The following is a 22551-nucleotide window of genomic DNA, read 5'->3' on the forward strand; positions in this document are numbered from 1 at the left end:
ACTATTATATAGTCGGAAGGAGATCGTAAAGTCGTAATAAATAATATATCGCGTAAAGCGGAGATGTCATTTTTACCGTTGATTTAAAAATAAAACTCTTCGGAAGTTGTGACTTGTGAGTGAGGAGTACGGACATTTAGACGTGCCTGTAGTATACGTAATATAAAGTCTGTAAATTTATACCGTAAGGTCCAATATATATACCGTGCGGCGTTGTCGGCATTTATAACTGCGTAGATACCTACCCGCCTACTATTATACTATATTATTACTCAGTAGCCAGTACACGCTGCACACCGTTACGTTGGATAAGATTGCATAGATTTTTCCCAATATTTATTTTAAATTTACAACCCATAACGGTTTATTTACAATATGCATATTTTATGCAGGTAGTTATAGACACGAATGATAAAAATTAAATAAATATAATAAACATTAAACAGTCCAAATGAAATTCAGATCGATTGTATCACCTAGGTCCATTGGCGACAATAATAGTTATTTTATGAGGCTGCCACCTCATGCAAAAACAGGGGTGGATATCCGGATAACTCCAGTCTCCAGGACCTAGACGGCTAGACAAGTCTATAATTTATACTCCCATAGTCATACCTATAACGACATACTTGTATCTAAGTAAGTTTGTTTTGGGTATACCTTATACGTTATATTATTAATAAAACGTTTAAAATGTGAAAAAAAATTGGTGGGTGGTTATATTTATTTAAGGTAATTGCTTCATAGGAAAGAAAGTTCACGCCATCACTTACATATGTATATAGTATATATATATATACTATTTATACGCTCGTACTACGGTTCCTGCATACGAGTACATCGGAATAGCCTGCAGCGGCAGTCGACGAACATCGACTGTATACCAAATATCATGAAATAGAAAATACGATACTAATAATTAATGACCATCATCGTAACACTTCATCACCGTGATCTTCCGGCCGGTATATCTGCAGACCACCACCTCGTGTCCGAGTATTTCGCCAACGCCGTTCCAAATCCCAATCACGTCCACGCCATTTATTATTCGCGCAATATTATACTATTATTAATTCCGACCTACGGACGACAATAACGCGATTTAATCAGTTTTTCGCGAGGATCCTCCTCGTCCCCAATGTAAATGTATATAAATATTCTCTCAATGTGCCGTGTATTATAATGTATTATAATAATATTAATGTAGTGCAGAAGTTCCGACGTGTGCGAACATCGTCGTTACTGTACACGCGCGCGTGACCGGTAGACGGAGATCATAAGACTATTAAGATTTATAACATTTCATCAAGGGGATGTTATCATAGTGATCTAAGAATTTTCAGCTCACATGGCGGGGACTATTATACTGTGCCATACAATATCGTATAATAATATTGCATTATCATGCGAACCTATATATTTACGAAGACGTTCGCAAAAAACCGTTTCGACCGCCGCGCCACCGCTCTCGGTCAACTCGCACATTTTCTCGCGCCAAAAACGATCGCCGCAAAAGGGTTTTTGCAACCATTATAATATAATCCTTTACAATATTCGGTTGTATTATATCAATATAATATTGTGTATGCGTCTCTGTACAGGTCTACGTCGTAGCCGCCCGCATATACGTGTAAACACAATACTCGCGTGATATGCGTACAGTACTACAGCAAGAGTACCTATACACACCCTCTTACACACGATATTTGTATATATAGATATACATATAAGTATAGGTACATGTACACACGCACACTACATACCTTGTTATATACGATATTACATATAGGTATAGGTACACACACGCACACACATGTATATGTGCACAAAATTATTCGGTTTGCAGCTGTCACCGGCGGTCGCGTGCCCAAACATCTGCTCCCGCGCTTCGTCAAAACACATGGCCCGCCTCCAGCCAGCCGCCAAACGCGACCGGTTGTTTGCGTCGTAGCCGACTACCAACAGTCAATCGTTGTCGTCATCGTGAGCACACGCCAGGATAATAATAATAATCCTATCGCTACCGTCGCAAGTCGTCTCCGATCATCTCCAGTGGTGGCGCCGCTCACCAGACAAAGAATTTTCCAGGACGTTCCAGACGATATTTATACACACATATATATATAGAATTACGTTACCAGGTTAGTTGTTGTATGTTTAAGTTTTACGCCATAAAGTTCGTTAGAACCGAAAAAAAATAAAATAACGCACACGCTTACGTTTAGAAGATATAAAAATAATATATACCAGGACAATGTAGGTATAATGTTGGTGGTTTTCGTATTTCGTGTATTTTGGCGATGATGCGGATGACGTCGTAAAAAATCTAGTCGGGAGTGCAAAGTTATCTGTTACGTCTTCGTAACGGACTTTAACGTGAGTTGGTTATACTGTACAGCTGCAGACGCAATTGCAAATAACGTGCACCCCAACACGACCATCGAACTTCGTATGCAAGTATTGGCACACTTTTCATCGGGTGTAATAAGATTGCACACATTTACATTTTTACACGTAAAAATTCCTAATTTGTCTACTCGAGATAAAAAGTATACTGTTGATTTGGTTAAAAGCTCTTATTTTCATGTTTTCAATTTTTAGTGATCCATAGCTAGTACCTACTATAGTCTATAGTATAAGTTTTAAAAAAATAAAAAAATAAATGTATTCAATATGTACAATACGTATTGGTAGTCAATGAATAGATTTTTTTCGTCTGAATTAAAATATATTTTTTTAAACACATATATAATACCATAATAATTATGATTTTAAATTAATAAGTATAGGTACAAACTAAAATTGTACAATTTATTATCACAAAATAGTATTCCAGCCACTAGTGAATAAATATTTCGACCTTTCGACGTTATTTTATAATACCTAATGCTCGTTTTTTTTTTTACCCCGAACATTGGTAAGAATAATTACTACGAATTTATTTTATTTCGGTTACTGTAGTACCTTTTTGTCGTTAATTTAAATTAAAAAAAGGTAAAATTGGACAACTGGACAATTACGGTGTAACAATTTTCATATAATCTATCTTCACTCACCAAAAACAATTTTAATCACTCTTAAAGTATGTGTGTGTCCACGGGTTTGACACCTTATTTCTTTTTCCTTTAGAAATGTGAAAAATGCTTTTGCACTTGTCGTGAACACAATAGTGAACACTCAACTTAATAGAATTAAAACTTTATCTCTCGAGAAACATACATTTTTTGATAATTATAGCGTTTAATATAAGAAAATGCAATTGCTGTACACCGATAGTACTGATACAATTACTATTTATTCAAATAAAAATTGTATGTCTTATCTTAAGTTGGTGACATTAGTTAAAATACATTGAGATCTTATGGCAACTATTAAAAAAAGACTATTATCAAATAATTGGAATTTGACCAAAAAATAATATAAGCCCTTCTTGCACCAAGCGACAGAATTATATTACACAATATAACACCAGCTGCCACAACTGTGCTTATCATCCCTCCTGGTCGTATTTAAATTAAAACTGTACTTTTATTCTATTTTTAGCTCCACATAATTTATGAATGTTATGTGCTACAATGATTATTTTTGAACTTAAAATATAGTTGCTGTAAAGTAAAAATGTTTTCTTTTGATAATAATATTATTTATTATTAGTTGAGTTGAATATAATCATAAAAAAAAATCTAACCTAACATGATACAGTGTATTTTAGTAGTTAATTTGTAATGAATAATCATATCTTTTATTTTTTTTTATGATTTATCTTTTGATTTAATATACTCTAAGATTATTATTTGTTTTAAATAGAAAAAATAAGGTATAAAATAGTATGTTTTAGAGAAAAATATGTACAGTTTAAATTTCTTACGTGTATTTTAAAAAGATTATATATTACACTTTATATTGAATTAACCTGAAATATTACAAAATTATGAATAAAATCATTGGCCATTAGGGTATTCAACTGAATTGACAAAACAATTATAATTTATTTATTAATATAGTACTTATACGAAATATAAAATATGTACCTACATTTTTAACTATGATAAAAAATGTATAATTAATAATCAATTATAATAGATTATAATATGATTTAGTTTAAAAATATACTACATTTCCCACTTCTGATATTATAATAATGAGCGCTGAGCAAATAATGAATTTACATTATTTTTTTTTTTGTGGTTAGAAGTGATTCGACTGTTTTCTAATGAGTCTGTACGTTCCAAATAATAAGAATGCAGTATAGATCCTGAAAAGACCATTAGTCAACAACCATTTTAATTATTTACACTTATTATTATTCATTATAAAAATAAAATTATTAACAATATGTTGATTGGTGTTTATAATTTCTATTAAATAAACACAATTTTTAAATAGATACTTTCATTATTTTAAATATAAAATTAATTAGTTTATTACATTAAACTACTTCCAAAATTGTATGTAATTTTCGAATACTACTAGAGTTCTTGTTTTTTTTTTCTTGTTCGTTTAAAATGTATTTTTCTTAGGGTTTTCTTCAAATTTTTTATTAATATTTCAACTACAACAATATAATTCATTAGAAAATAATCATCTGTTTCTGACATTTAAATGATTTGAATTTTTTAAATAATGAAATAGTTTAAGCACAAAACTAAAGTTCTATATTCCATCAAAAATTATCTTACATATTATATATATAATATTATTCTGTGTTCTTGCTCATTACTTCACACAAGAAATGATTTATCTTTAATAATAAAATCATAATCTAAAACAGTTTAATTGCAAATATAATTCCTATACATATTCAATTGGTTTATTAATCGATGTTTAACCTAACCTAACAGCAGATTACCTGGCCTATAATACTCGATTAGCTTAAAATAATTCAAAATTATACTATTTAGTATTACAGAAATGCAATAAATTGATAAAAAATAATAGTTGAATTATTCAAGTATTTAACAGAAAACTAAGAAGATACTTAGATTAGAAAAATTATGGTTGCGATTAGTGGAGCAGGACTATTCATTAGGTGATTTGACGTGATAGTTGAAAAATAATCTAACGAACACGATATCATGTTATATATATGACTGTTAAAAGTTTAAATGGCACGTGAAATATGATTGAGATTTGTTAGTTAACTATGAAGACAATTCAAACAAGACAAAAAACCTAGTTGGAAAACTTTACCAAAAATACGAAATTCGACGCTTTTACAAACAAATAAAATGACTGAAAAGAATAATCATTATCTAATACCACAACCCCAAAAACGCGTAAAAAATGTACAAAACTTAGAACGCGGACGCCTTCCAAATTCGTTATCCCTCCATTACCAATGAAAACTCCACCCCATACCACTGTATATAGTTTTCCACTCAATCGATAATGTACGTAAATGGTTTAAGAAATGCGGTTCACGTTACCTATCATATTATGGTGGTAGGATTATTTTTATACCACGATAACTTTTGAAATAGCTAGTGGTGTCAATACGTAATATACTTCAATGTCACTACTTATAATTCGTTTTTCGTTGAAAATATTTAAAAATGAAAAAGTAAGGACCTCACATAAATTCTATTGTTCAGATGAATAGAACAAAGACTAAGTACTTTAAAAATGCATTTTGTATTAATCTAGAAATCTCAAATTGTATATTTTAATATTAGTGTTTAATATATAATTTTTAACCAGTTTAATTTTTATAAAAATATCGAATTTCATAATATGCAAATAATAATTCTATTGATTTGTTTTGTTTTATTTATTAATCTATTATTTTCTTTCAATATTTCTACTAGTGACAACCACATATATAAAATCCCCAAAATGTTTTGTAAATCTTTGTAAATAAATATCATACGTAAAATTAAAAAAAAAAATTACTTTACATAGATGTTTTTGTATTTTTATTTAATTCACGTAGATTAATGTGGCAATTATCTTAGGTACTTCACTATTATAGTATATTCGGGAAATATTAGAATATTATTTTTATTTTTATTTAAAAATGTTACTGCACAAAATAAGTATACAATACTATTTAGTTTTGTATTTAAATTATAATATCAAACATGTATAGAGATTAAAAAAATATATAATTTAAGTCAAAAACCCAACATTAAAACTGTCAACTTGATAAATGATAGAAGTTTTATTAAAATCTGTTGCACAAGGTTGCTTTATATATATATATATATATAAATATATTAATATATTTTACAATATAAGTATCTAATTTATACAGTTATTGATATATACATTTATACAAAATATTTATGGATCTCATTTCGAAAAAAAATTATGGTTCTAAAAAATGTGCAAATCGTTATAAATAAATTATGAAAAAAATCGTGTCAAAGAACCGAAGACCCAATTGGATGATGATTGCAATATTGGATCAATGGTTGATACCCTCTTTTATCTCAGCTATAAATTTAGGTACTAACACAACTATAAAGTAAAGAATGAAAATCGTTTAAGTTTCCGATTATAAAAAGTATAAAAGCATTCAAATACACTTTATACCTACATTTTGAATACTTGTATGTTGATGTTATATTGACTTATTTATTTTGATCATGATGAACAATTAAAAAAAAAAGTATATTCATAGCTATTTATAAAAGCAAAACATAATAAAAAGATAAAATGATAAAAAAAAAAGTTTGTCTAGAAATTAATCATTATAGTTTTAAATCCTGCCCATCAATACAATTTAAACAAATGCACTTCTTGGACAAAAATGTTCGTATACGATTAAAATTAATTATTCCAAACTTGTATCCAAGGTATTTTATTTATTAAAAAACTTAAAAGACTCGTGTAATTAATTAAAAAACAAACAGAAAAAGTCTTTGCCCCACAAATGTCGATTTAATTCAGTTAAATTTATTTCTAAAAGTTTTGTTTAGCAGCTTGGTATAAAACACAAAAAATATCTTTTAATTTCATTAAAAAAACTTAAGTAAATCTGTCAAGCACTCTAGCAAATTTTTCATACTAACTTAATTATTATTATAATATATAATTATCAAAATTATATTTTTCCTTATTCAACATAAATATATATATATAAATAAATATTTATATACCTTATCTTAGTAATTGAAACTTTTTGATTGGTATAGTTAAAAAAATAATAATTATCATTAATATTTCATAAAGTATCGGATACTCCATCTAATTCAAAGTGTCATCAAGATTTATTTTTGGATCTAATTTTTCTTTTTTATGTACATATATATTTATAAATAATTAAAACCTATAACAAACAAAGAAGTATTTTTTTTATTTTACAATATAAGTATCTAATTTATACAGTTATTGATATATTTATTACTTGAGTTCAACTTGATATTGAATACCTCAATTTGAGCGTATTTTTTATGAAATCATAGCAGATTTCATAATATGAGTGTGATTTATTTGATTAAATTCAAACATTTCAAATTATAAAAATGTGTATAATAAAATAATATTTAACATTGAAATGAGCTACGTAAAAATTCCATTTTTGGACAAGGGGTAATAATAATTATATTAGCAGTAGATATGCTGAACACATACTACAGGATCTCGATATTTGGTTATTATATAGAACAAACAAATTTATCTTAGTAAATTAAATGTCGTTCAGATTGAAGAGCAATATACTCTAATACCTTGATTAAACATTAAGAGCGAGCAACTAGTGTGTGGAATGCATTATCATTATTATTAAGGATTGGTTCCCGAAATTATAACGAACAACAATAGAAAAGCGCCGCAGGAGGTCGCCACCATCGTTTTGGATTAATTAATGAAAGCAACTTTGCGCAAACAACACATACACACATACATCAATATTAATTTATACACAGACAAACAAACATTAAGCAACAGAGGAAATTTTGCAACAGTTTTGCTGGAACTTGGAAGACATGTCATGTAAATGAAGCAGAAATTTTCCTATAAATTTAGAATCAGGAATAGTTGTGGTTTGTTTGTAAGAAAGCCTATCGATTTTCGATAAACTAACTATTAAGCAAATTTATTGAACATTATTAATATTTATGGAATTATTGTAGAGCTAATAAATATATTATTGATAGTGATTGTAGATTAGCACGTTATAAGTATTGATTAAATTAATAAAAAATGAATGTTTCGAAAGAATACACATATTTCATTGTTATAGTAATTAGTATTACAGTCTTGACTATTGTGTGATCAATTATATCGATACATTTTGCATCAAATCTATGAGTTCCTAATATTATTATATATCATTAAAATTAACCATTTTATTGAATAGATTGGACATAATATTTAATTAGCACGAGTATGATTACATATGTGGTATAGGCGAAATTTGGGGAGGCTTGGGTATGCTTAGCACCCCCTATTTCGAAATAAGCACCCACACATTTTTTCATGTTAATTTAAATTTTAATAGAAATAGGTATCCATATCATGAGATTACATCATGAAAAAAAAGAGGGGCTTCAGCACCCCCAGTTTCTTCATTAAAATTGTGCCCCTGTTTATACCTATGTATATAAGGTATATATGTACACTTAATTGTAGGTACTGTAATCAATAAATAATATTTAATTATCAGTATTGTCAAACCAGACTATGGAGTAATATAGTTTAAATAGTTATAAGACGCAAGAGCAGCTGCACAATAGTATATCTACATGAGACTAAGCTGGGCATATTTAGGGATATTACAGGTGCATCAATCACTCAAGTTGGCAACTTGATAGGATAGAAAAAAATTTAAACGCATAATGAACATATTTATTTGCGTTTATAATAAATAATATATTTTGTATAGCATTTGAATTTTAATTGAAAATTAAAAATTGTAAATATTTATAATATTATAATATAATATAATAATATGGCAAAACTTAAGAGATAAACCATTTACAAACCTAACCCATTATTTATAATGTAATTACCTAACCCCCGGTGCAACACGATCGGACATTTTTACATATTAAGAACATTTATTTAGTAAATAGTAAATTCACACAAAATTTGGCCATTGGATATCCTTAAAAAGATATCACGTTTTATAGTTGGACATTAGAATTGAAGAAGTATAATGAATTTTTCGTTAAGAAGCCTATAGGTAACTGTATAAGACATATATTATAATAAATTTTAAGAAAAATATATGACATAATAGGTGCTAAAATATGTATGATCAATTAAATAGTGAAAAATATCTTATGTCAAATTTGTACAACAATCAATAAAATATTATAAATTATTAAATACGTGAGAAACGTAATACCTACGTCAATTTAGTATAACAATAATCAAAATAACTAATCTAACCGTATCGTTATAATGATGGTTGCTGGAACTATCATCCCATAATATTTTATGTGGTCAATTAGTGTATCTTTTTCATAAATGTTAAATGTATGTAGTTTATAAAAATAATATGTAATGTTATTAATGTATTAGAACATTTCAAAACGTAGACATATAGCCGATATAGGTAGCATGTTCGTGTTATTGAGCTCATTCCGTGTGACGTATTTATATATAAATAAATAGCTCAATAATTTAAACATCGTTTAACTTTTATCTTACAAAATATATATCTATAAGTATTTTAATACGCAGTAGTTTTGTGTATTCGGATAATAATTGTTGTAAAAAAAGCATCGCATAAATAACTGCCTATCTATTCTACAAGAAATCTGTAAGCATGCATGAAGTGCATCTTCCCTCGGGAAATCCTCGGGAAATTGATGACAAGTTTGTCACCCATCAGCCGTTTTTTCAAAATCCGCCGCAATTGGACGTTCTCGATCAATTTTCCTGTTGTCGTTTTCGAGTACTTGAAGCGTTATGCGTTGTGACTGCGACAACATTCCGACAAAACGAGTTTATAGTAATAAGTAAATAGTAATTGTATACATTTCATTGTTAGTTTTTGTCTGTTGCTGTCCGACCAAACGCATTGCCTGTTTCCGGAGTATTACGGTACCTATTACTTCAGTCTTCGAGGGTAAGACGTGCATTATTCATAAATGTGTATTATTCATATTTTCTTCGTAATAGAACGCCTGAAAGACTGTTCATTACAATTTATCTTAGTTTCAACTAATGCTATAGAGTATACATTAGCAATATTATATATATATATACATAGATTTTAGAATCCAAATAAGACCTCGATAAAATGGTCGTATGATCGTTATGTTCTTAAACACCATTAACTAAAAGAATAATCTTTTATATGCTTAACAATTCTAAAAATCAAAATTTGAATAATGCAAAATTTAAACGTAAAAAGGGTTTAGAATACATAAAAAAAAACCATTTTTACAATTGTATAATGGATGGTGATAAGAGAATGATTAAGTAGCGTCGCTAGTAGGGGTGAGCGGTCACCCTGATTGTTACTATTTCACAACATATTTACATTTAAAATGTTTGGAACAAATACTGCATTTTTTTTTCTATATAAATTTGTGGTCACTTTCGATTATGAAACAGTAACTGAAAAATACTGTGTTTTGATCAGTAGCGTAACTATAAATTTGGGTCCCCGGGGCAGTATCAAGTGTTGGCTCCCCATATATTTATTATACCAAGATTTGAAAATAAAACAGACATTACTTATTATAAATATGGTTTATTTATGTTATATGTACAAAACTACAAAGTAGCTATTCAAAGTTTTTTTTTTCTAGCTCTCATCTCAGAAAATGTTTTTATCAGTTCTTTAGTGTCCATTTGTCTGTTTTCTAATAATATGATAGGTATGTTTTGGCTGATTTGAACTTTTTTCTAAGTACTACTAACCTAACATGTCATCACGTTTTGGAGTAGAAATAATCTTTTGATTTTTTACTTCAGCCCCTTTTTGGAAACAAATTAATCTAGTTGGTATTTGGGGGGAGAGGGTCAAAAAAATGTTCAGTAGTTTTCAAAAGCGTCAGGCAAAACCTTAAAAAAGTAACAAAAAAACGGGAATTTTTACGCACAATCAGTTTTTGACAAAATTGATTTTTTTGTTTCGCTGTAATTCAAAAATGAATCATTGTAAATACTTGAAATTTAAAAAAATGTTTATATTATGGTTATATATTTACAATTAAATTTTCAAAATATTTTGACTTTTAAACTTTTTTGCAGAAAATTGAAATTTTCGATTTTTCTAAGTTTTTTTTATCGGCATTTCAAAAATTGTTTAAAATTTAATACGAGGTTTATTATAAGTTGTACTTATCGTAGTAAAAAAAAAATCAAAAATCGTTAGTCACAACTTTTGTTAGCATTTAAATAAGCATTTAAAGTTCAAATGTTTACGAAATATGTCAAAATCGCAAAAATTAGCAAGGAGTTATGAAGTTGAAAATTCATAACATTTTTGTGATTTATACCTAAGGTTAAAAAACTCAATACAAGGTTTTCCATAAGTTTTCTTTCAAATAACTGTAAAAAAGAACTCCAGCTTCAATATACAAAACATTTTGTGAGCGTATGAAATTTAATTTTTTACAAAATCACGTAAAATAACAATATATTACAATTTAAATATAGGTAATAATATAATATTATAACCTCCTAGACTGACAAATCATCTCTGTTCAAAATCATTTTTCGTATACAATGATACCTGTCATTGCATTCAAATAATGACCTACTCCTCATCTCTACTATATACTATACAGCAGAGCAATACCCACTCGCCCACACTTTTTTATAATACAAATTGTATTTACAAGAGTCAAGGGCCCTCCCGGGGCCCTCCAAGTCCAGGGCCCCGGGGCATTTCCGTGCCTTGCCATCCTATAGTTACGCTACTGGTTTTGATCCTTATAGTTATAATGTTCCTTGACAATAAAATGCATTTATTTTATTTTTAAGAACATTTTGAATAGGAGCGTTATTGGGGAGACCAAGAGTATGCATTTATCCAATTCTAGATTTTAAGGTAGCCTTGGGCCGGCTTCTGGGTAACGGATTATGATCAATGGCGTCATTTGAGGGCGAGGCAAAGCGTGCTTCTGACTGATTTTTAAGCAGCTCGATATCTGCTACATGTAAATTATGTTGTTATTTAGTAAAAAACGTTTTGTTGTAAAATTATCTTAAGTATAAAATATTCAAGGTGGCAAGAGTAAATAGTAATTTGATAAAGATGTAAATAGAACCATGTTGGCGAGCATAACGGGCAGGTTTTTTACGTTAATTATTTGAATCGGTCAAAGCTTTTATCCCATTTATTGAAAACTTAAATGATGCCAGTGATTCTGAATACATCTCTGTATAGCATGACACGTTGACACCAAAGGTGAAACATGTGTTTTTCCGTCAGAAATTAACTGATATTTGAAAGACAATACCTATTAACGACGTCTAGAAACGTAAGAATATCAATTCGGATTTTATATAGCTGGACTCTTGATAAACGATTAACATTCATACTTCAGAATTTGACGGCAGATATCCATCGCCATTCTGACCATCGAGTGTATTCATATAATGTATATATATTTTATCATGGCCTTTGCAGTTCATTTCCGTTAAACCTTTTTATTACAACTATAAATAACGCTTTCGGTGGTTATCAAAGTGTGGCATTTGTCAACGCAATTCTAGAAATCGGCTTATTCAATCTTAGGTCCATATTCTCTCTGATTCGGTTGCTGAACATTTTCTGAACATCTACTGCCCTGAAGTACCATTTTTTGTGGATTTAATACGGTTAAATACAGGTACTTATTTATATAAGGTAGAATATCTATACCTACGTGGTTACGTAAATTCAGATGTGCCGACTATCGATTTCTATTTTTACGAACCACAATAAAGTGCAGCGCTAAGTTAATAATTATTTCCAAATTGCTATTTGTCGTATTTTGATAATAAGAGTTGTAATATACAAAAAGTAATTACATTTTATTAAATCATTATTATGATAAATAAAAAAAAATACTCTACATTTTCCAGTTTTATCAATTAGTCGTAGTATTAACATAATATCCATCGTACACATTTATTGATAATTAATTGTTCAAGCATTTTAATTTATATGGTTTTTTTTTATTAAACAAATAAATATCAAATAGTTAACTGCGTAATATTATGAAATTATTAAGAACCAACCAAGATACTCGTAGTTTTATAAATCCAATAGCACACAATATTAATTTTGTATAAATCAATATATTTATTAATCATTCCCAAAAATCTTTTTTTTTTAAATACAATTCAAGAATAAAATAAAATTATCAATTTAAAAATCTCTATAAAATAGAAATATTAATAATTTTTTTTAATTAAAATTTTCAAATTCATGGAACGTTTGTTTATTTATTGTTATGAAATGTTTTATAAAAGTTAGCTTTTTATTTCAAGCTTCATTAAAATATAAATCTGAAGATATTCATCAATTGATATACAATAATAAACTAAACAAATTATACAACAGAATCATATAAATAGAAATAACAAACATTTTTTAATAAAAGAAATAATTTGCTAGGTAGAAAGAATTTATCAATTTCATTGCATTTATCGTATTTTTACTTTAAATACATTTAAACGGCTGCGCGCATATTTTATAAGTTACTAAAATAAAGCTAAGCTCATTTTAAAAATACAATAACAAAGTAATTTTTTCAATATATAATATATTATTATTAAAGCTATACATTTTTATATTTTATGTGCCAATTAAATATTATAGATAATGAGTATTGACTAGGATAATATTAAGGGAATAATTTAACAGTAACGAAAAGTTACCGCAAGACTTAAACGAATACCTTACGAAATAGTATAACGATTTCAAATTCTATTATCTTTGGAAGAGCTTTGATTGAGTAAAATAAGAAATTAATACCTTATGCTGGTATACGAAATTACAGTTTTTGAAGGGATCGATTTTGGTAGAACTATATATAAGTAAAACATATAAATAAAGACGTGAAAATGAAAAATAAATTGGATAGAAATATATAAAAGAGACAAAGGAGAATGCTTTGATGGAAATGAAAGGAAAATAATAAAAGCCATAACTCCAAAGTTCGCTCAAATATCTTTAATCTCAGAAGCGTCAGAAAATTTAAAAAGCTAGAGATTTTATATAAAGATTTCTCAAATGTCCTAATCCTTGTAAATCATATTATATAATATTAAGCAACATAAAAATTCATGACAATTATTTTAGTTCTGTTATCATAAGACAATTTTGATCGTAAAGTATTATGAACCATTGATTGTATAAACATTCGTTTTCATTTAATTTTTATTAATTTTGTATAATACGTATTATGACAATTGAGGTATTCGAATGAGTCTGATTTCCAAAATACAAATATATAATACTAGATTAATCTTGGAATTATATGATTTAATTTTACCTACTAGTATATTCTATAAGTAAATAGAATCTGCTTAATTTTGATCGAGGACATTTGCGTAACCGGGTCCATATTTGACCAAAAATGATAAATGATATTTCAAATGTATGTATGTAATACATCACAAAATGTTGACACGTGTATAATAGGTTAATGTTTAATGTATCCTAATATTTACCAACCAGATGATGGACAGGAGAATACAGCAGAACAGTTGAGCTTATATGATTTCTCTACAGTGATGACGATTATATTTCTTTATAATACTATGATAACTGATAACACACTAAAATTTATGTAGTATTAGTTTAAATATTATTCTTAGCGTTAAGAAATTCTGTTAAGAGTAGATATAAGATACGGCATATAATGCTTTACATATATGAGATATAATATGTATAAAACGTAAAACAAAACTACCTATTTAAACATATCAAGTGATTCGTCTGAGATTAAAATAGGTATTTCAATATGTCAACGAGATATTATATAAAACGATGATAACTATGTAGGTACTTTGTCTAAATTGTAGTGAAGATTATCTAGGTATACATCATTATGTTCAACAATATAATAATATTACACCCTCGACGAAAACCAATCGAAAGTTAGGTTACGTATCGGAAGATATTAATTATTTTTAAAACTACTATAGAAAAAGAGGGGAAAACGTAATTTTTTTCACTATACCAGTGCTGGATCTAGGATATTTGACGTCCTTGGCTAATAAATAATGTAGCGCCCTTACACAGTATTAGCTAATATTTATTTTACCAAGATATACAATATTTTAATTTGACTAAGAGAGATCAGAAGAAGCGGAAGAACCCGAGCCTATTCGCTTAGGGGGCCTGGAGTAATATAATATTTTTATTTTAATAATTTATGATAAATTATTAAACAATTCATTTTTTTAAAAAATTCAAAATTATTATACAGTTTTTAAATTAATAAAACATGTAATAATATTTTTAAAAAATGTATAAAATAATTTTAGTAAAACTAATGTACCCTCCCCCCGCAGACAACCATATATAATGCTAAAATGAGGAGGGTGTTCAAAATTGCACTCCCGGACCCTACTTTTCAGATTACGCCGCTGGTATAACTTATGCATTCGTTATTTTCGCTCCTAGCTACCCATGGGCGTAGCGAGATTTGGGCAGAGGGGGGAGGGGCAAGTGCTCTCCTCTTACATTTCAAACTACATTATATTTCTTACACCTTATAAATTGAGTTTTAATGATTTAAAATTGGCTATGCCACTGCCCCCCCCCCCTAATTGAAATTCTACCTACGCCCATGCAGCTACCTATAATTAATACCTTTATTATAATTATGTTCAATATTTTACAATGCGAACACTGTGTTTTCGGGTTCACGTATTAAGTTTAAGCTTGTACAGAGTACACAATAGGGCTGAAACAATTGCTTGACTCTGTCTGTTTGTTTGGCTTGTTGTTCAGTCAGAAACGAAATGACGCAACAACAATATGATAGTAATAATAATAATAATTGTCCATTAATACTTTTCAAATTTAAAATCTTAATATTCTATCTCGGATTATCCATTCAACTAAAAATTGTCCACTTCCTTCTCGCTCTACTAATTACGAACAGACTTAACGAACCTATACAATATAATGCTACCTATATGCCATCCCTTCTTCCTTATGTTTTTAAAATGTTTTCCTGTTGTATTTAATGCTTTGCCTCGTCTTTATTTATTTATATTTTCTCATTAATTTGCTTGCATTGTTAAACAATGAACACGTTATAATAACTTTGTAAAATACTGTAATATATATTTATATATATATCCGCTGTAATCCATTCAACGTGGGCGCTTTTATGAACAAATTAACAAATTATGATTAATATTTTTATTTTTATTTTAGCTAAGCAGCGCCATGTCGCGCGGCTACTACAACGGCGGTTACAACCACGCGTGCGAAGTGGACCAACACCGATACGAGGAAATACCAGACATCGATCCATCCATGGACTTCCTGCAGGCCGACGACACGTCCACTTCGTTCTACTACATGGAGTCACCGACGCGGATACGCAGGCCTTCGGACACCGCGGACCCGGCCGAACGGACGTTGCTGTTGCGCGCCCAACAGCACAACCATTACCAACAGCTACAACAACTGCAGATGAACGGTTGTCCGCCACCACTTCCGGCCGCCCGAGCTAGGCGAAACACGCCGCCGTCCGCGGCCGGCGGTGACCGGTCCGTGGCGGCCGTGACGCCCTGTAAGGCCAGGCGCCGGTTGGACGTGTACGGCGACGAATTGGGCACCGTCAGTCTCCCGTCCACACCGTCCGGCGGCCGGACCGCGGACGTGTTCGCGCCGATGATGGCGCAGACGGCGGCGACAGCGGCAGCGGCCAGACCGGTCACCGTGCGCCGGGCCCGGTCGTCGGCCGCCCTATACAACAAACACAAGCGGCCGCCGGAGTTTCTATCCGAATACAATCTGGACACTTGTGTGCCGGTTACCGGTGTCCAGTATGACCGGCCAAGGAACACGGCCATCATACAGCCCATCTACAAGGCGCCGCTGCCGTCCGTGTTTCAGGTAATCGTCATTTTATAATATTAAACGATATATAATATACGATGATTGTCACCGCTTAAGCGACTATAATAACACGACCAATTCGCACGACCAGGTCACACTGCATAATATTGAGAAAAATACTGTCTTGTCCTTGCAGCACATGCGTTTCATCAGCAGGGGCGAGAGCAGAAATGTTGGTCGATTACTGTTGTATTTTCAAAGACAATTGTTATTTTTAATAATTTATTAATTATTATTTTTATTCAAATATTCAGTCAAAATATCTCCCCTTATATAAGTAATTTATATACTATACAGTACTATATCTATTATTAGAAGAATAAATGTTGTGTACGTGTAGGACAGCCGGTCTACCACATCACTGCTATACGCATACCTATGATTTGCAATTTAAGTCTATCCGCTAACTTCCTGGTGGCAAATGCCAAATGGCGTCTGCCGTGTGATATTATGATATTCTACTCGGCGAGAAACGTTTACTTTTCATCTACATAATATTGACAAATACCTACAATTTGTTTGATCGGAAGGGCCATAGAACACGATAACACGATTAGGGGCCTCAGTAGAGACTGGTTTTCAAAATTTCGTTCACTATATTATAATATACCTATTATAAACCGTGCGAAGCATATTTCAGCTTTTTCAATCGAATTATGTGAATAAATTGCTTACCTTCAAGGTCGTGTATACGTAAAAGATGAACCAACAACAACAAAATTGAAAATACTGTTGGACTTATTGAAAATTTTAATAATAAAGTATGATGCTCATAAATAATAATATAAATTGAATTTTTCCGATAAATACAATATAATATAATATAATTATATTTACATTGAATACTTTGTTATGTATAATAAGCGAATAATGTTTTTATTTGCGTATTGAAATAATAAATACATAAAAACATACTTTTTTTTTTTTAATAAAGCTTAAAATAAGTACAATACTATTGTTATTTTAATAAAATTTTCAAAACGTTTAACCAAGAATTGTGGCAAAAAATTATTATCCGATAATATTTCGTTCTATTCATTTTTTTTTATCCAAACGCCAATTGTGTCGTCGGGAAGGAAATTCGTGAGTTTTCATTATTCTTTCGATTGGTGCAGAGCAATTGTTTTATGACGGTTATTAAAGCTAATATAGGCACCGCAACGGCTCCCAAATAATAATGCTATAATGTCACGCTATTTGTTGGCCAAAGCCAAGCGTAGTTTCATATAGATTATACGGTGGGCTTTTACGGGTTTTCACTTGGCAGCGTGACACGAAAATCCCAAATGGCTGAATAATTGCGCGCGTGCTTCCCGCCACGGCGGTTAGTGGCTGTCAGCCGACAAATTTCCGGTAATGCGAAAACAGCCGAACGCGTATATACAAACATCGTATAATTACGCGTACAGCGTACATAGTATTATATAGACGTAATAGTATATATATATATATATATCCAACCACCACCGCCCGCACGCCACTATATTATAACATAGACCAGGCACTATTACAGCCGGAGGATCGAACGACGACAAATCCGATTATACGATTTACTTTAATATATTGAATATTGAACTTTAATATGTAATAATATTGCTTAATTTGCAAACCATGCGTCAGAAGCCGTTGCTATTGGACGATATAATAAGATAGCGGTGTGTGCCGTGTGTGTACCTACATATGTACATAATAATAATATGTAACGTGCGAAGATCATATTTCCACCGAGTTCTATCTACATCGTTCCGAGTTTTCGACGGCTGTATTAAAAAGTTTTACGTTAATAGCGCTATACATATATATTTATATTGTATAATAATAGTATACGGGTTAGGTACCATTTACGGATAGGTGTTTAATATACGAACACGGGATATAGTATTGTTATATATGTATATTGCGTATAACTAATATTATCACTAATCGTTATGTGCATATATTCGCGTTAGGTTAGTTATTTGTGTGAACCTCACAAAAGTTTTCGGTATTTTGATTGCCGCGCTGCAGACAGCAAGCCGCTATATAACGGTATATGCACGTCAAACAAAATAATATACTCTTTTAACGCGCGCGTTGCTTATAAAGTCATTTCCGAACGTCTCTCAACTAATAAGCGAACTAAAACACACACGCATTGCTTAACATCGAGTTGATTTTCAATTATCTTCAGCCGCACGGAAAAGTCAACTCTCGAATCGCGTAGTATGATATTATATATATTATTAAATTCGTTTTGGCGCGGTTAGCCGGCGGCGGCGACGAGTTTGTAATTTTGTTTCGAGTATATTGCGGGCCATAAGACCTGCGCCGGTGGTTGGAACCACGATTACGATACAATATAATATTACAACGATAACGAACAATAAACTCGGAGTAGTACTAAAGAACTTGAGCAGAGTCGTTGAACCGAAATCGAGCAGTAGGATATAACGAAGTAAGTGCAGATTTTCGGACAGGTATATAATTATCGAAATAACTCGAGAGATAAATCAGCAAATAATAAAATGTTTTGAAAAGGTCAACACCACGCTTGGAGCTTTTTTAAACATTTTTCGATGCTAGACGTGTATATATAATAACTTTATCGACAGATATGTTTATCGCCACTTTACTTGTTTTGCCATCACACGTTGAAGACTATGTGTCACACACGTAACAATAATTGGATAATTTTCTTGTACAGACTGTACAGTGTATACAGTATTTTAAGCGCCGTTGCCGAATTAATCATTCGAATATGCGCTGTACGTCAAAAACGTAACAAACAAACATATTATATCTGCGAGTGTTTGGAACAAACGTCAGAAAATTATTTTAAACGGCGGCCATCACGTAAAAATACGCGGAAATAATTTATTACTCGTGTGCCCGTGTAGAATGTGTATACATAGAGAAATTGTAAAACGGTCCAAAACGAAATTTTCGAGACGTGGTTGCAAAAATAAATATGCAGACATTGATTTAAATTGCCGATTGGCAAAAAAAAAAAAAAAAACAGTAAAATTATCACATAAATCAGTAAAAACATGCAAAAACCCTGAACTGTGCAGTAAAGAAATAAATCACACTACAAAATTCTGTTCTCGTCTTTTTACAATTTGTAGCTAACTTCGCTACGTAATTTCAAGTTCTAGAAATAAGCAATATGCAAATCCAATAAGTGTCGGGCTCCTCGATAACAAATAAGTTAATGTTTTTGGTTGCTTTCAGGTGGAAGAGAAAACTACGCCGTATCAGACCGAGTCCCCCGCCAAGCCGTCGTGGTCACGGACTCCCCCGGCCCGGACACCCGTCCAGTCGCTGCCCGTGTGCACGCTGTGGTCAGCCGCCATGGTGCTGGTGGTGTCCGGCACGGCCAGTTGCATGCTGTGCTTCTACCTGATGTCCCGGCGCGGTCGGCTGTACTACCTGAACGCTGGGCTGCTGGCGGCCGCCGTGTGCCTGGTGCTGGGTTTTCCCGGGTTCCGGTCACAGCAGTGGCGGTGGCTGCCTAACCGCAACTACGTGACCGGTTACATACTGGTGGCCATGTTCAGCGCACTGGAGACGTGCGCGCTGTGGTTCATGTGTCAGAGCACCGTGCTGGACCCGGCGCTCAATGACATCGGCGCCGGCGTCGTGTGCGGTATATCTGCCCTGTCTGTCACGCTGGCCTGTCTAGGCGTCAGCACGTCGTACTGTTGCCGGTACCCACCGCCCGACAACAGGGTCGCGCACGCCGTCGAGGGGTTTGTCGTGTAGACCGCTACACATATCACCCACCTACTCAAGATTAATTATAATGTCTAATATTAAATCGTTGCATCGACTAATGAAATCCATCCGCTGCACTTCGGACTCGTTCCATAGTATATAGTTGTAAATAATATATTATGCTATATTTACATGGGATTTTACACGTTTTTTCGATACGTTCGAAATTAAAAATAAATTGAACTAATAAAAATAATATTATACGACGAATGATGATTATTGCAAATAAAAAATAATTAATGGTAGTACCTAGTAGCTACTTCAAACTCGATGCGATTCGTTCATCAATCATGTCTTATACTTGTATTCCTTGAATTCTGATTTTTAAATTTTAATATAAACAAACACATAGTTTAAATAGAATATTCCCACTTATTTTGTCAAAAACCATAAGGATGATTGTTTTTTGTTTTTTTATATGTATTTCGACATACATAATCTGACACACAAAATGTAAAATCTATTCTTTGAAATAAAACTTTCATCAAAGTTAAACTCCAATACAATATACAACGTAATCATTTAACTTAGTGTGTGGCTTTATGTTTGACCAATAGCATATTAATATTTCATTAAAAGTGAATACATTTATTTTTCTATATAATTATTTATTAGAAATATTTGCAAATATAATAAAATATTTACCAGATGTGGGTAGTGTATACATAATAGTCATAGCTCATATTGGATAGTAAATCATACAAATGTAATTTGTAGTTTGTACTTAAGTATAATAGGAACATATTATTATAATTGTTAATAATACAATTAAATTTAAAAAGTATGTATTGTATTGTATTGTACCTACGTTCGAATAAATAATTATATGAACAAACTATATAAATAAGTTATTTAAATACGACCATTTTAGTACGTAAATATACGTAATATTCTAAATAGATGTATTTAGAAAATGATAGATATATCTTATATCGATTTGAAAATGTTATGTATAAAAAAATTTAAAAACAAATTTTTAATATTTTTAAAAATTGTTTAATTTTGTATTGTTTATATTTTTCAATTTGTAATTTATAATTATTTGATTTACTTTATACTATTTAATGGCGTAAAATGTAAATTATGTAAATAGATTATTGAGTACTCATAATTATTAAACTATTTATGAGAGTTATTACTTAAAAATGTAACTTTTAGTATTATTAGATATCCGTTTTTATTTAGAGTTGTTGAGATTAAATGTCAATAAGTTAGTGAAATAAGAAATGAAATGTTTATTATATTTGTTCAGTAATATTTCAATGTTTATTTAATACACATACGTTTATATTATTTACACTGTCTTCATATTAATTTCTAATATAAACCCCCTGGTTCAAAAAATAATAAATTAATGACAATTGATTAAATTATATTTAAGATTGACCTAACCTGTGATTTGTGTGAACTTTTCACACATTTTTAGTATAAAATATAGAATAAATTGTATGTTGATCAAATTATATTCATCAAGTTCAACGTCTTAAACAAATATTTGAAATAATTATTTGCGATCTACGAACAATACGAGTAAAATAATTATATTATTATAAAAAACAAGTAGGTATTTATATGGGCGTAATTTTATTAAGCGTCGTGTATTTCGCAATATTTTTAGTCAAATTAAATAAAATTATAACAACCTGAAGAGTTTGAATAAAATCAGTTTATAGCTATAGTATTATGATTTATGATGAAAGGCCTGTTTCCGACATATTGAATATTTTTGAATACCTATAGTAAAATCATTACTTTGAAATACTGAAAACATCTATTCAATACATTTATTTCATCTCTTATTTTTGATTTAAATATAATATATAACC

General features: G+C 30.6%; 2 protein-coding genes across 2 annotated transcripts in view; one reads left to right on the forward strand and one right to left on the reverse strand.

Annotated features, from left to right (window-relative positions):
• Window positions 1–22551, reverse strand: part of LOC113547886 (myosin-G heavy chain) — a 79162-nt gene that overhangs the window by 16920 nt on the left and 39691 nt on the right. The gene's annotated exons all lie outside the window — the stretch shown is intronic.
• On the forward strand, window positions 1953–21582 carry LOC113547887. Its single transcript, XM_026948456.1, has 3 exons — window positions 1953–2141; window positions 16283–16969; window positions 20183–21582. The coding sequence occupies exons 2-3, from the start codon at window positions 16295–16297 to the stop codon at window positions 20711–20713; spliced, it is 1206 nt and encodes a 401-aa protein (XP_026804257.1). The 5' UTR covers window positions 1953–2141; window positions 16283–16294; the 3' UTR covers window positions 20714–21582.

Source organism: Rhopalosiphum maidis, chromosome 1, assembly GCF_003676215.2.
Source record: "Rhopalosiphum maidis isolate BTI-1 chromosome 1, ASM367621v3, whole genome shotgun sequence".
In the NCBI taxonomy this organism is placed as follows: Eukaryota; Metazoa; Arthropoda; class Insecta; order Hemiptera; family Aphididae; genus Rhopalosiphum; species Rhopalosiphum maidis.

Coding starts and splice junctions, on each gene's coding strand:
- LOC113547887 (XM_026948456.1), top strand. CDS start 16,295: ATGTCGCGCGGCTACTACAACGGCGGTTACAACCACGCGTGCGAAGTG. Junction 16,970..20,182: donor CGCTGCCGTCCGTGTTTCAG/GTAATCGTCATT, acceptor GGTTGCTTTCAG/GTGGAAGAGAAAACTACGCC.